Source organism: Podarcis bocagei (genome assembly GCF_964188305.1).
Source record: "Podarcis bocagei genome assembly, chromosome: 3".
NCBI lineage: Eukaryota > Metazoa > Chordata > Lepidosauria > Squamata > Lacertidae > Podarcis > Podarcis bocagei.
The window spans coordinates 67,073,446-67,089,366 of NC_138127.1; the positions used below are offsets into that span (position 1 = coordinate 67,073,446).

Consider the following 15,921-nt stretch of genomic DNA (forward strand, 5'->3'; position numbering starts at 1 on the left):
TAAAGTTTTCTTTATGAAAAATAAGAGGATAAAATAAATAAACTTATGCATCTTAAGAGGCCAAACAGTAGCAAAAGTAATCATGAGGAGGGGGCGCAGAATGAAAAAAGCTCTCTGGGGCATTTGTAAAAAAATACTTGAATATTTCAGACCTTTTTGCTTTACCTCAAGCTGAGGTTAACAATAACATTTCAGTTATTCTAGTCATGGCTGGCTGATGAACAATCGTGAGTGTATTTTATTCTCTTTGTGAGAATATATTTGGTTCTACCATTGCTGTTTTAAGTTGAACAGCAAGAAAATGGGCAGAATGACTTAGCAAAGGAGTTTTAAGCTATTCTGATTGATTTAGGTACCGTTGGTAAATGAAAGGCCTGAGGATATAATGGCTTATCCTTTTTACTGCTGTTCCAAAGCACATAGTGCCAGCATCAGAAGTCAGAGATTGAGACAGAACACACCATACTTTTATAGCTGACTGACATATTTGGGGTCACAGTGTACTTCTGGGCATGCTAAATGAATCATCTAGAATATTGTTCACCAAAGGCATTATGCACTGCTCTGTAAAAGGTTGAAGGAAGAGAGCCCTCTGTTTAGTTCTGCCTCCCCCCTCAAAACTCTTTTGAAGGCAAGATTGATCCCTAAGGCTAACTGTCAGAAGTAGAATAAATAAACTTGTCTTCAGTGGTCAGTCATTTCCATTTTCGTCCAGTAGCAGTGGCACAGTTTGTTAACTGGAACAGCACAGCAAAGAGATGTGTTTGAACAGAGTGTTTGTTTTTGAAGTTTATTAGCAATATTTTAAACATCCTTCTTATAAACCTTCAGTCTTAATACCTAGTTTATGGGTAAGGATTACAATTGGTTACATTTATTATCTTCTCTCACTTTTTACCATGTCTCAAGGGAGTATTGTATACAGCAAAAATCTGCTCCAAAATTGCATCAACTTCTATATTTCTAAATACTTAAGAGGAAAGCCATCTTTTATGTTACACTTGCTAAACTTCAGTATCCGTAAACATAGTGAGCCCCGCACCCCATGTTTATTTATTTTTTGCATTTCTAAGTACCATTTGAATGCCATTCGTTCCTACTTCCCCTCATCTTATGTTTACTGTAAGAAGGCAAAAGCTGATGATACAGTGTTCTTATGGGAAACATTATGTAATTCCTAACTTAGGTTTGCTGTACTCTGGGCTCTGACTTCTTTGCAGGCAGACTTTGGTCTCTGAAGAGGGGACAGAGAGTACCTTGCATCATTCAATAGCAATCTCTCCAGGCCAAATATGGAGTAATATTGGCTCTCTCTAGAGGGAGTTTGTTCCCTAGGCTGTGTCAACTGGAGGCATGTGTTTCAGAGATACATAAATCAAGGAAAAGCAAGGGGGGTGTTGGAGCAGGGCTATATCTTGTACTATGTAAGACTCTGTAATGTTCTGGCTTACCTGCCTTGGCTATGCATTTGCAGGGGAAGCAAGAGCAATCCAGTAGTTTTATTAGGTTTCCTGTTTTATTCTGATCAGATTTACAAGCATCAGGACTGGAGTTGGTGTAGTTGGGCACCCGCCTAGTTTCACATGACCCCCAAAGCCTTCGTCTCGCTTATGCAGTCTGTTCACCTGCTCTCTCCAAGCATGCCAGCAGTGACAAGAGCAAAGATCAGGAGAAACCTCCACTTGCCTTGCTCTCTTTTTACAGGCAGTGGTGTGATTTGGGTACAGAGAGTGAGAGGGACAGCGACTGGGTAGGCCCATTTAGGAATGGGACCCCACTGAGGGAGCCTTAGCCAAGGACCCTCAAAGGCTGATAAGAATAGTTGGTTGAAGCCTGTGAGTGATCAGCTGTTCAGTATTCATTGTTTTTAGAATTTGACCTTTGCTTTGTTTAGTTCATAAAGACAGGGGAATTTTCTTGACTGTAGCATTAAAAGTAATGTCAGTAAAGATTCTGTTGACATTTGAACACATAATTTGACCTTTGACCCACCCTCATGCTTGATCTGCATGTGTGTTCAGCATGAAGCATTGAAATATGCTGTATCAGGATAAGAAGAATGTGATGTACAATGACACCCCGTTCAGCTAATCTATGGAAAATAATTATTGTCCACATGTAATGTTCAGAAAGCAAATCTTTGTGTGAAACAATTGGTGTGGGGGAAACCAAAAGCATGTCCATACATTAAAACAGTCTGCAAGATATATATGCACACCCCTTATTTGCTTGAAAGTAAGACCCATGATGTCCATGGAGGCTTACTCCAAGTTAGCAAGGCTTCATTATTTATATAAGTTATGGTTGTCTATTGTATCCATGCTCATGCATTGCACAATGCAATTCCAAAGTCAAGGCAGGGTAATAGCAAATTACTAGGAGCTGGAAGTTTATTTTCAGATAAATGATACATGTTCCAAGTTGCTTGGAATATGCAACATATTGTGAAACCTTTAATATTGCCAGTTGCCTCCATATCAACAGCTAATACTCAAGTTCGCAATCTTCCTGTTAGGGTTTATATTATTATATAATACAATCAAAAAAACAACGATCAATGTTTTGTTTCTAGCCTGACCACATAAAATTATAATAGCAGTAGCATGTGCGCAGCAGCGGCCTTGAATGTTGAATAATTCATAAAGTATTATTAATGGTTTTGCCAAAATAGCACAAATAACTTCTCCCTCTTCAGAGACAAGCTACTAACATCTCTGCTCTGCGTACTTTTGCTTTTAGAAGTTCAGCTTATTGATTTTCTCTTTTCAGATAGAACTAAAACTATTAATACCAGAAGTATGCATTAGAGACATTATAAAAATGTGCTTTGTAATTGTGCGTTTTGCTTTCAAGATTGCGCCCATTCTAATGCTCTGTTACATTCCCAGCATCTGAGCAAGGCGGCACTTGTGTGGCGAAATAGCTTCCAACCTGTGCAGCCGTAGCCTGTATGCGTCACAGAAGAATCAAACTGTGTCTGAATTTATCCACACAAGCAGCTGAAAGTGGGCCCTTCACTGTTCTCGCTCTTTCCTCAGTCTGCCTCACTATTCTCCTTTGATTGCTGGATGATATACCATCATAGCAGGGAATGACACTCACCAACTATGTAGTCTCAAAATAAAGTGTCAGGAAGCTTTTGAGCACGCCCAAGGCAGTGAGTCCATCTCAAGTCTCACTGCAAAATCTGAAGAGTTGCTTTGTGGGTGGAAACTGAGAAGGGTTGTCTTCACACTTTATCATGAGACTAGTCACTTTCAACTCTTCTGTCAGCCATTTCTTTGCATAATGAGCTTTGGTGTTAGTCACAGTGTGGTAGGGGCTGATGTGATTGTATCATTCATGAGAAGTGATGTTGTTAGCATTATCCAGTAAGGAATTGTAATACTCATGTGGTCACTTTCCAGACAGCAGAGAGTTACATTGTGATTTGAGAGTTGTAGTAAGTACAAGATCCCTTAAATCAGGAACCTATGGCCTCCTGATGCTAAAATTGCATAGAGATGTACGCTGAGCTGAGTGTCTAACTGTATGTGTAAGAGAAGGAAACCCCTTTAAATATATAAAGAGATTGTAATCAAATTGAATAAAGGCAGCTTTTCAGCTAAGAAAAAGCACAAATATTTTTCATCATAAATAAATAAATAAATAACATAAAGAAAAAATATGACTATTCAGACTGTATGTTACATTGTAATCACAGTATAGCACTACCTTTACAGTTTATGGTGATTTAGGGGGAAATTCCTTGCAAAATAACCCATGTTAATTATAAGTTCCAACAATAGCAAAGTTTAGAAGCAAATGTCATAGTTTAGTAATATAAATTATATAATGCTGCATAATTACTGTACTACTTCTGGGTTAGTGGAATCTGTAACTCAAAGTGTTTGTAACCCAAGGTGTTTGTACCTCGATGTACCACTGTATATAAAGCCAAACATAGTGGCCTAATTTGCACATCACGGGAAAGCCAAACCACAGTTTACCAGGACCACACAAACGTGCCAATTCCTAGAGAGAAATTCACATGTGCTTTGCTCTTCCCCAGTTCCTTTAGCACAGCTCAGTGTACAGCTAAGCAGCACCAGATTTAGGGTGGTACAGGCGGTTCTCCTGCATAGGGAACTGAGCTGAAGGGGTGCAAAATTGAAAAGATAAATAATTGAGAAGATCCATTGTGGGCGCCAAATTTGGGACTTTACAGGGCACCATATTATGAAAGATTACCAAAGTCCGCCCCTGAGCTAAACCAAGGTTGAGGTCTCCTCATTAATCATGATTAGTAACCATAGGACAAAAGCTTGCCTATTGGTCATAGGTAAGGAGGAGCAAATAAGTATGAGCTCTTCTCTGGGAGCCAGCAGTAAACCATAGTTTACTATATTGTGATGTGCAAGGCAGTCCAGTCACTTAATAGTCTGTCATTAAAAGCACCTCTTTTGTCTTTCCTGTTAGACTGTTCCTGCGGAGGGGCTTGTGTCAATATTAAAGAAGAGAGATGATAGTGATGCTCAGATCCAGCGGAGAGAGTCTAAAAGAAGAGTAAGATTCCTAGAAATGGAAGACACATTTGACCAAGGTACCCTGCTTTTTTTTATCACAACCCCCCGCCCCTGCCCCCCAAATTACACAATATGAGTTGCAGTCAACTAAGGCATACTTGAAATCTATTGAACAAGGGATCGTCATGTCTCCTGCTTAAGGATGGACACAGACTAGTTCTTGTGTTCAGAAATGGAAAATTAGCCATTTTATGCTTCTCGTTCACAACAGGCACTGGTGCAAACTGCTACCCACATAGCCCTATATAGCATCCTTTGAATGTCTACTAGCTCCTTCCCCATTTCATTGTAAGACTGGTACCGGATACAGATTCCATAGCTTCAGGCTTAGGCAAAATATTTTTGTCCCTCTCTTCTCTCCCCACTCCATAATTGCTGTGTTTACCATCTAGCCTGATGAACAATTCTGTAGAACTAAAAAACTTACACTGTATTCAATGATGTTAGGCATTGCCCTACATTTTAGCTACTCGTGGCATAGATTATTATAAATTGTTCTCTTCCAATTTTGTTTCTATATTTTTATCGGGGAGGGGGGGCAACATACACAGTACATTCATTCCATTTCATGCAAAGTTTCACAAAGAGTTTCCATTTCACGCAAAGGCATGTTGACCCATAGTAAGGCAATGCCTTTGTTACACCAACCCACGTGTCATAAAATGGTGAGCAAGGTGCTTTTGAGTCCTCCAGAACTCATCATCAGGCTGGGTGGTAAACGGAGGGGGTGGAGGGTCTTGTAGAAACAAGTGATAAAGCCATGCATCTTTATCTTGTAAGAGTCCAAAAGTAGTTCGGTTGCCTGCGATTTCAACAGCTGTGTGTTATGTATCTTATCTTTACAGAGGAAGTTGGAGGTGGCTCCTGTGTTCTGCTGATCTTATTGTGTGTGGCAACTGTATTCCTTAGTGTTGGAGGAACTGCGCTGTACTGCACGCTTGGTGACACAGAATCTCCTGTATGTACTGACTTTGCTGCCAATATGGACTTTTATTATACTCGAATAGTGCAGGGTGTAGAGGAACTTAAGCACTGGCTATCCTTCACATAGAAGAAATTGCTGACAGCTCACTGACAATTGTTGAAGAGAGAAAAATATTTCAAGCTGCTTGTACCATGGCACCTTCAGAAGAGTTACAGTGAATGACATAGGAAGTACCTCTGCTCAGGAGATACTTTCCTGTAATCAGGGGTGCATAAGTGGAATTCATGCTACTATATCATGAGGCAGCATGACGGACTGATAAACTGCCCTACTGTTACCTTTGTGTGATGCTTTCAACAGCAATCCACCAACCTTAGGAAATGAAGAAGAGAAAAAGTTTTATCACCTACCCTACAGTTTCCAGTCCCCACATAATTGTATGCAATCCATGTAAACTTAGAGCAGGACTATATTGTCTTTCTGGCTGATCATGCAAAGATGTTGTCTTCAACTATCATGCAATAAGTCCATATTTTATGGAAACGTACCTTATTTGGGTTTAATTACTGTTTGTCCTGATTTTTAATTGTCCTAGTGAGTTTTGTAATTTTATTGGAGTGGTGCAGCAGAAATCAGAGCCCTCAGCCTAGTTGTTAATTAATTTGTCTTGCATTTCAGATTGTAGCAGCTGTAATGAGTGGATGCCTCCATTGCTTCATATACAGCTTTTTAGTTGTAGATTCCTTAAAAGTGGATTTTTAGAAAACGTTTGCCGCAACAATAAAAAAATGGCATTTTAAATAATTTTTACGGCCAATAAATGGTACCATCTGCATCCCTTGTAAAGGGCTATGTCAGAAATTTCTTTTTTAGATATACAACTATTATGTTTTAAGTGTACATCTAAGAATGAAAACAACACTTTTGCAAACACCACTATCATGTCCAGGGAGCCATTATCAGCTACACTTCCCCACTGAGTCTATGCTCAGTGGCAAATATGGTTTCTTCTTTGTAGTGAGCAAAATAAGCCTCAGTATCAAAACTGCCTTAGCTTTAATAAAGCAATTGATTTCTCCTTGACCAAATTATGAAGGAAAAGGGAAAAAATAATTAAGAAAGCTCTGAAAAAGCTTGCATATCAGCTTAAGAATATCTGATATATATTCTCTCACCCATAAAAAAGATGAGCTTCAGTCTATCTTGTGGTGACAGTACATTCTTAGTTTTCCTTTTAGCTGAAAATTTTGTTAATTCCATAACTGAAAACGACAACAAACACCGGACTCATGACTGACACCTGCCGAAATCTGTTTGGAACTTGATTCTTATTCTGAAATCACTGAAATCATTCGGTGTCAGTATTTTTTTCTTTTTAAATATCCACTGCATGCTGATTCCTTCTAATCTGCATTTCTTAAGCTTTCTGATAATGATATGTGAGACTAGAGAGAAAAGTTGGATAAAATCCCCAATTCTCTCCCTACCAAGAAGAAATTGCTTATATAATAATCAGGCATAAGAGCCTTCTGGATTAGGCCAGTGGCCCATCTAGTCTAGCATCCTGTTCTCCTGGTGGCCAAGCAGATGGCCGTGGGAAACCCCTGCCATTTCTAGCAACTGGTATAAATATACATTTGTACTGTAAAACTGGAATATAATGTCTATTTTTTAAATTAATGGTATAATCTGTTAGTTGATCATGAAATTAAGGGCTTGATTGAAGCTCTCAGTCAACAGTTATGTTCGTATTGGAGGAAGCAGGTGGGAAGGCAGTTTTTGCTACTCTCTCTCCCCCCTGCAGTCTTCTTTGTCCCCTGAAAACCTGTCCAGAGCGTTGTGGAATCCTCTGAAACAGGGTGGGAAGTAGCTTTGGGGGCAGAAGACAAAAGAGGAAATTGGCAAAAATCACCCCCCCTTCCTTCATGGGCAGCCTCTGCTGGATCCCTGTTCCCTCTCTAAAAGGAAGGAGCCTTTCTGTTCACAGAGGGGCAAGTATGGATCCAACCTTATATTTTTAGAAACCAGTCTCCAGGACTCTAGTGCATTCCACTAAAGGTGTGTGCAGAATATGCTAGTGGTGTATGATGCAGAGTGTACCAATATTAAGGCCTTGGCTGTGCAGAAAACAAAAGTGCAATGGCAGTGAAAGTTAAATCGTGAAAACGGTGTTCTGAATGTTAAACTTCACAAGGGAAGGCTTTGGGGCATTTGAAAGGATATCCATCTTAATGTGAATTGGTAAGAAAAAGATTCGTTTTTATATCACACTTTTCCTTCAGAAGAATGACATGTTAACTACACTGGTAGTGCTTCTTCTAGGTATGTCCCCTCTCTGCTAAGTGGCCGGTGTTATGCAACTAGATTCCCCCCCGCCCGCCCGCCCCCGTCTCTATCTATGTGATGAGAAAGAGAGAGAGTGCACACCTGGCACACCTGTTTAATTAGCAGTCTGGATATGTCTTTTGGATTGGATCTCCTCTTTCTTCCCAACCCTTCTTGGAGAAGACTCTTTTGCATTTTGACCTCTGGTGCACCAATCCCATTTAGTTCCATTGGCTGGCCAGCCTGCAATGTTGGCAAAGCAGTTAGTTGTAGAGTTATGCTGGCATAGCTGTTGGTATACTCCAGCCCACGGTTAGGATCCAAAGAGCTCCTTAGCTGCCTGTGCACAGATCTTTCCACATTAGTGTTGTCCTCTCTACCCCTCACCCCCACCCCGGCTACAGTTTCTCACACCGCACCACCAGAGATTGCTCTTGCAGTTCTCCAGGGTATAGGAAGTCTTTTTGGTGGATAGGAAACAGCTTTTGAAACTAAGGATTCAGAAGCACACTTGTTCCCCCTCCCAACTATACTGTACTTGGATTTCTTGGCCTGAAGATTTATGTGCTGACAGAGCAAGTCTTACAATGGGGTAGTTAGCAATTTTATGTGGTTTCTGTCTAAACACAGTTTTCCATGTGCACTCCAAAGGCCTTTTGTGTTCCACTCTAGCAGTGCTTGAACCTTCTAAAAGGGAGGCATGAGTTTTTAACCTGATTACTGGCTGGTTCAGTACATCACTTTTGTCTGCTCTTATTAAGTTAGCTTGATCTGTAAAGGAATTTTCTTATTATTTTATTTTGTAATTTTCTGATGGATTGTTGATGAGCATGCCTTCTGTAGCTATAATGTTGTATCTATAATTATGTAGTTACTATATATTTTGGGGTTTTGTAATTTTCAGTTTGATGTTCTGTTGAATATTAATGTTGAAAGCAACCACGAGTTTCACCTCTGTTTTAAATGTTTGTGCTCCTAATCACCAAAAACATTGAGAATGATAACTTGAATTTTTTTTTAAGTATGCCATCAAGAAGCCTTGTACTTAGGTTCATTTTGGCAGAAGTAATGTTAAAATTATTTTTATTGCACATTTAAAAGAGAAATACAATGCAGATTTTAAAATATCTCACTTTGCACTAGGGTTGCCAGATGCCCCTTAAAAAAAATATATAGTTGTTTGATTTTAGATCACAGCAGTACCATAGAACAGAACTGATCTCCTTTATTTTGTAACACCCTGCTCCACCAGACTCTGTATATTTTTGAATTTTTACTATGGCAATCCTATCGTTATACCACCTTAAACTGGCATACTCTGCAGCCACAGAGCCCAGGCCACAGCACCCATATTGCCCTTGTTTGAGGTGGAGGGCAAACAGAACAGGCAGATGTCCTGAGCTGGGTTTAGAGCAGTCTTATGGTTGATCTCATTTATTAGCACTATATGGAAGCAGTCTCAAATTTTTGACCATGTTGCATGCGCTGCTTCATCTCTCTGCTGATCATGTGATCCTGACCTGTAGCTAGATATTCCAGTTGGTTCATATAAGAAATTAAAACATCAGTAAAACATTGGTACTCATTCTTGTTTGGTATGATAGTTCACATGCTGTGTGGTGACCTTTCAGGTGGTTGGCTGCGTAACAAAATTTGCTCTACCTGGCCTTTAAAATACGCTGAAGTTGCTCTCCATAGTATCTCAGGCTCTGATTCTGCAAACATTTTATGCAAATGTGACCAATTTGAAAGAGAAGGCTCTTGTATAAAGCTATGTTGGGTCTCAACCTCCATGTTGAAACCGCTCTAAATGAAAAGCGCATCTCCAAATTGCTGTGGAATTGAGAGGAACTAGAAGGTAGGAAACAGTTTTTCTCTTTCATTGTAATTCATGTATGCAAAAGGCCTTGAGCTATAACCCATTTCTCATGGTTGTTTCCTCCTAGTTGTCAATGGCTGGGTCTTGTAAATAAAGCTAAGTGAGAGAGAGCAGAAAGCTAGGACAATACAATTAGATTGTTCCAAATTATACTATAATACATGGGATGTGGAACTTTTATAAATTTATATATAAAAACAATTGGCTGAATATTAAGCTACATTTGTTTAAAAGAAAATTCTAGTTGCTTCTACTTTAATAAGGCACATTTCGTCCAATCACTGCCTCCCAGCTTGCTAATCTTTATACAGTATATTGTACATGTGTGTGATTGTGCCTCAGTGGATGTGCAATCAGTTACTGCCAACAATGGGAATGCCTTAAGCTTTTTTCAGTAAAACGCAAGTGAAAATCCTAAAGCCAAATTGGGTATCAAGTTGAATTTTGTTAGTCTAGCTAGCTCACATACTATTGAACTTCCAATAAAAGGGCTGTTACTCGTAAGAATAAGAAAACATAGCAATTTAACTTCTGCTACTGTGTAAAGTCAAGGCAAATCAAAGTCAATAATAGATGTGATAAATCAAACCTTAGCTACTAATAACATGGGAGGAAATTACTATTTGAAAGCATCAACCAAGCTTGTGATTTCTAAATATAACGAACAAAAATAAAGTGTCCCTGAGAAAATGCATTGAGTCTTTTGAGTGCTGTTATTAATAAAGGATGTAGACCTTAATAATGTGTTCTGGATAACTACTTGCCGTTGTTCTCAAAAAGCATTTTAGTAACTCTGTTATTTTACAGTGACTTATAAGGAATTACAAGCAGACCTACAACCAGGCCTTGGAATGAACTTGTTCATTTGAACAAGGTTCACTGAACTACCCATGAGATTTGTTACCATAATTGCTAGGTGAATTAAAGGTGAATTAAATTTATTTTGGGATAACTCTGTGAATGATTTCTTGTTCATCCTCATGTTCCTTCCCTTCCCCCACCCCCTAGCACTCTGCAGTGGGGAACTCTCAGACCCAAGCACTTACTCTTTAAAAATGAAAGTTAAGTTGTTTTTGACTACTTAATTCTATGGAATTGTGTGATTTCTCTGCCATTCCTAGCCCAGTGCTGCATCTGCTTCAGCCAAGAAATGGTGGCCCCATTCCCTGCTCCTATTGGAGTGCGACAAAGATTTTCCATACAATCACTTAAGAACAAAGTTGTGATTTTGTTCTAATTAAACTATTTATCTAATCTGGAAGATCATATTTTGTCATGTTTTCCAATATGCTGCAGTTTATGAGAATTATTATTATTTATTTTATGAAAACATGTAAATACAAAAGTTGAACTGCAGCAGATAGTACTACTACAACTTTTGTTTAAGATGCAACTCTGACAATGTGGATGGAGTTCAGCTGAAATTGCAAAGGGAGTGTTACAAGAGGAAACTAGTGCTATGGAAATAATAATAATTGTTCCACCATATGCTTTAAATTTTCTGTTCCAGTATTCTCCCCCCCCCCCCCCGGCATGCACTTTGCAAAGCTTACAATCGATAAGCTAAAAAAATAAGGGGCCTTACTGCCTGGAAATGGGAAATACAAAACCACACAAATGTTTTCTCAGTCTGCCCAGTGTTTTGACTGAAGCCTTTACTTATTGGCTTGGTTTGCATGTCTCATTAAACCATGGTGACAATAAACTATAGTTTATTGTGCCAGTGCCCACTCCTCAATAGCAGGCACTTCATACCTCTCCTGTTCTTGCAGGGGCCACACCAGCAAGGAAATTGGCTATAATCTGGCTTGTCATTATGTTTAAACTCAGGATCAGGGTTTGTTTCTCTCCAAATGAAAAACAAGCAGTAGCCAAGAACAAACCTTACCATTTATAAGACCTGGATTATAATGTATAATTATAGACCTGTGATTTGCAACATAAACTACATTCTATGTACAATAAGATGTATGTCTACTGCATCTGAAAACAGTAACATGGTGTATGTTGTGCAGGCACCTATAAATTAAACACTTTGTCATGAGCAGTCTACTTAGGGAATTGTTTTAGTGTAATATCATCCTTGTGTAAGGCCAACATACAGCCAACCCTGTGAATACCTTCTTGGAACTAAGAACCACTGGTTTCATCTAGATGTTTTAAAACCAAGTAAATGTGCATTTGGAAAAGCACTTTCCTATAAATTAAGCCCACCTGGAAATTTAAGATCTAAACTAGCCCTGGTTAATCTAGTCCAGTACTAGTTTGTTTTCTTCTATCTGACAATCCTTCCTGTATCTAAGGAGTACTCCCATGTTTTCCCTCCTCTTCTTCAGGTTAAATGTATCAGCTCCTTTCAACCTTTCCTCATAGGCCTTTTCCCCCCACACCACTGGCAAACTGTGTTGCCCGCCTCTGAGTCTGTTCAGATTTGTCTCTGTCAGGAATGGAGAACCTATGGCCCTCCAAATGTTGTTTTACTCAAACTCCCATAAGGCCAGCCACCATGGCCCAATGGTCAGGGATGATGGGAGTTGTAGTCCAGCAAGATCTGAAGGGTCACAGGTTCCCCATCCATGGTCTTAAACATCTCAGGACCATAGTACAGTGGTGCCTCGCAAGACGAAATTAATTCGTTCCGCAAGTCTCTTCGTCTTGCGAGTTTTTCGTCTTGCGATGCACGGTTTCCCATAGGAATGCATTGAAAATCAATTAATGCGTTCCTAGGGAAACTGCCTTCAGACTTCTGAAGGCTGGGGGGGGGACAAGGGCTTTTCTTCCCACCCCCAGCATTTTAAAAAACCCCGGGACAGCGGAGGACTTCTCCCCTGTCCGGGCGATCTTAAAATGCTGGCGGGCGGCATTTTAAAATCGCCCCGGGACAGCGGAGGACTTCTCCGCTGTCCGGGGCGATTTAAAAGCCCCTGGGAAGGCAGGCAGGGGGGACAAAGACTTTTGCCCCCCGCCAGCCTTCAGAAGAGGTCCTGCACCTCTTCTGAAGGCGGGCGGGGGGCGAAAGTCTTTGCTCCCCCCGCCTGCCTTCAAAAGCCCTCCGGGACAGGCAGGCAGGGGGGAGCAAAGACTTTCGCCCCCCGCCCGCCTTCAGAAGGTGTTCCCTCCCCGCCGCCCGGCTTCGGAACGATGCTCCAAAGCCCGGCGGCGGGGGCGGGTGTTCCCTCCCCGCCGCCCGGCTTCGGAGCATCGTTCCGAAGCCCGGCGGCGGCGGGAGGAGGCGTTCCCGCCCCACCGCCCAGCTTCGGAGGAGGTCCGAGGACAGTGGGGAAGACGCGCTGTGCTTCCCCGCTGTCCCGGATATTTCCCTATGGGCTGTCGTCTTGCGAAGCAAGCCCATAGGGAAATTCGTCTTGCGAAGCGCCTCCAAAACGGAAAACCCTTTCGTCTAGCGGGTTTTCCGTCTTGCGAGGCGTTCGTCTTGCGAGGTACCACTGTACCTTTCATATACCGTATTTTTTGCCCCATAGGACTCACCGGCCCATAGGATGCATCAAGTTTTTTGGGGGGGGGGAATAAAGGGAAAAAATTATTTTTCCCCCCCAGGCACTTGTGGGGCCGGCAGCGGGGAGAAGCGCTCTTCTCCCCGCAGCCAGCCTTCAGATCAGGTCCGGGGACAGCGGGGAGACGCGCTGCGCCTCCCTGCTGTCCCCGGAGCTTGTGGGGCAGGCAGCGGGGAGAAGCGCTCTTCTCCCCACCGCCCGCCTTCAGATCAGGTCTGGGGACAGCGGGGAGACGTGCTGCACCTCCCAGCTGTCCCCGGAGCTTGCGAGGCTGGCAGTGGGGAGAAGCGCTCTTCTCCCTGCCGCCCGCCTTCAGATCAGGTCCGGGGACAGCGGGAAGACGCGCTGCGCCTCCCCACTGTCCCCGGAGCTTGCGGGGCTGGCGGTGGGGTCTCCCCGCCGTCAGCCTCCAAACCACTTCAGGAGACAGCGGGATGGCAGCGTTCCGCCTCCCTCTGTCCCCCGACCTTGTGGGGCTGGCGCTGGGGCTCTCCTGAAGCCTGCATTCGCCCCATAGGACGCACACACATTTCCCCTTCATTTTTGGAGGGGAAAAAGTGCGTCCTATAGGGCGAAAAATACGGTAAACCAACCCGGGCTCTGCGATGATCATCTGAGGCCCTTTGTGTGCCTCCTCCATGAGAGGTCCAGAGGGTGGCAACATGAGAATGGGCTTTTTCCGCAGTGACTCCCTGTTAGTGGAATGTTCTCCCCAGGGAAAATTTTTGGGTGCCTTCACACCCTGGCCAGCACTTTCTTGATCTCCTACCCTCAGGCAGAAGATACAGAAGCATGATTAGTCGCACCAACAGGGTATAAATAACAGCTTCTATCTGTGGGCTGTTATGCTGCTGAATGAAAAGATAACAACAGGGCAACTGACTTTCAGGTTTGGTGGGTGTGCGTCAGCAAACGAGGAGAATTAAGACTAAGAGAGCTGAGTGGGGGGTGCTTGTGTAATCTCACTGTATACAAGTTGTACAAGTGACAATAAAGTATTTCAATTTCATTCAATTCAATATATATATTTAGGCACCAGGTGAAACGGTTCCTCATCAACCAGGCCCTTGGCTGTTTAATATTCTGCAGCCTTTTAAATGTTTTTGGGGTGTGTGTGTTTTTGTTTTGCTTTTGTTCTATTTATTTGTGCTTTTATCCTGCATTTTTATCTTGTGATCTTTGGGTGAAGGGTGATATATACATTTAATAAATAAAATAATATAATAAAATATATCCCTCTTAACTATGATGCCCAGTACTGGACAAAGATGTATTCTGACTCATGCAGAACAAAGTATAATTATTACCTCTCATTTACTTGGAAAAAAATGTTTCTATTAATACAGTCAAAGATCCCATTAATCTTTTTTTCAGCCAACATCACATTGCTATTATGTTTAGCTTGTGATTGATCACCATTCCAAGATCCTTTTCACATGCACTCCATTCTAGAAGTCTACATTCAAGTTTTCATAATTATATTTTGCCTAAATGCAAAACCTTTACATTTTTCTCCACTGTATTTCATTCTGTCAGTTTTTAGACCAGATTATTTTTGGCTAATCTATAAATTAACCCCAGATACCATTATTATTATCTATTATTATTATTATTATCGAGAAGGTTCGCTTTGGAAAACAACTTACATCTATTTAAATGCGAACAAAAGATATTAGGAGAAACTGCTTAAAAATAACATCAATGTCTTCAGTCCAAGATGGAGTAACTGGAGTACCTTGTGTGAAAGAAAAACAACCACTACCCAAAACTTTGGAGGAGTCATTGCCTCTGAGTGGTGGACTTCCTCTTCTCCAACCACCTCAAATGTAGTGGCTTTTTTAAACAATGTTAAGTAACAATGTGAGGTTTGCTTCAAAAGCAGCATGCAAGTATCTTCAGCGAAAAATGAATGCATAACATTTGTTCTCAAACTATTTAATTTATTAATGTAATTGCAAAATAGCAGGGTGCTTTATTCCCTCATGTTTTCACTGCCGGTATCAGCATATCTATTTCCCCCCCAACAGAATTTTGCCTTACCTAATTTTCCCCATATGATGGGAACCTTTGTACAACCTTTTCCTAGTTGCATAAGAGGACATACCTCATTGTATTTTAAAAAGCAGAACTCCTGAGAGGGTCAGAGGAATACAGTCACATGGTACTATCAGCCTTAGACACACACACTCTGCACACTAAGTGAAAACAATGCCATAGTGCCACCTAGTGACTTTAGTTTACAAAGTCGCTGTCTCCAGTCCAATCTATAGTCCGTATTCTTGCAGTATAGAATTTCAAAGATGGATATGTCCGAATTCATTTGCCACAATGTCCCAGAAAAAAGAAGAATGCTGTTTGTGTTTTCCACATCTCATTGCCTGTACAGAACTGTCTAAGAACCCTGCTGGATCAGATTGAAGGGCCATCTAGCTCAGCATTCTGTTCTCAGGGGCCAACCAGATGTCTGTAGGAAGCCCATAACAATCATTTGTTTGTCTATTGGCTGTTAATTTAGAGGGGGGGAAGTAGTTTGTATAATAATTAGTTCAGCTGATTATGGGGGAGCAAGACTGCATGCAACTGGTCCTCACATTTTAAAGTTTTTTTGTGTGTTTAGCTTTTTGGCAACGGATGTGTAAGTGTAAACAATACATGAATTCAAACATTTGTCGTGTGTATGGCTTAATTTCTAAATAAGAGGTATGATGTCAT

General features: G+C 41.3%; 1 protein-coding gene across 4 annotated transcripts in view; it reads left to right on the plus strand.

The window, feature by feature from the left end:
• CNST (consortin, connexin sorting protein) overlaps positions 1-8,219 on the plus strand; it is a 39,712-nt gene extending 31,493 nt beyond the window's left edge. For all 4 annotated transcript variants that reach the window (XM_081188085.1, XM_081188088.1, XM_081188086.1 and 1 more), the window contains exons 11-12: positions 4,459-4,582; positions 5,411-8,219. In XM_081188085.1, coding sequence (XP_081044211.1) covers positions 4,459-4,582; positions 5,411-5,616 — 330 coding nt within the window. In that variant the 3' untranslated portion in view covers positions 5,617-8,219. The remainder of the gene's footprint in view (positions 1-4,458; positions 4,583-5,410) is intronic.
• Positions 8,220-15,921: the final 7,702 nt, after the last annotated feature.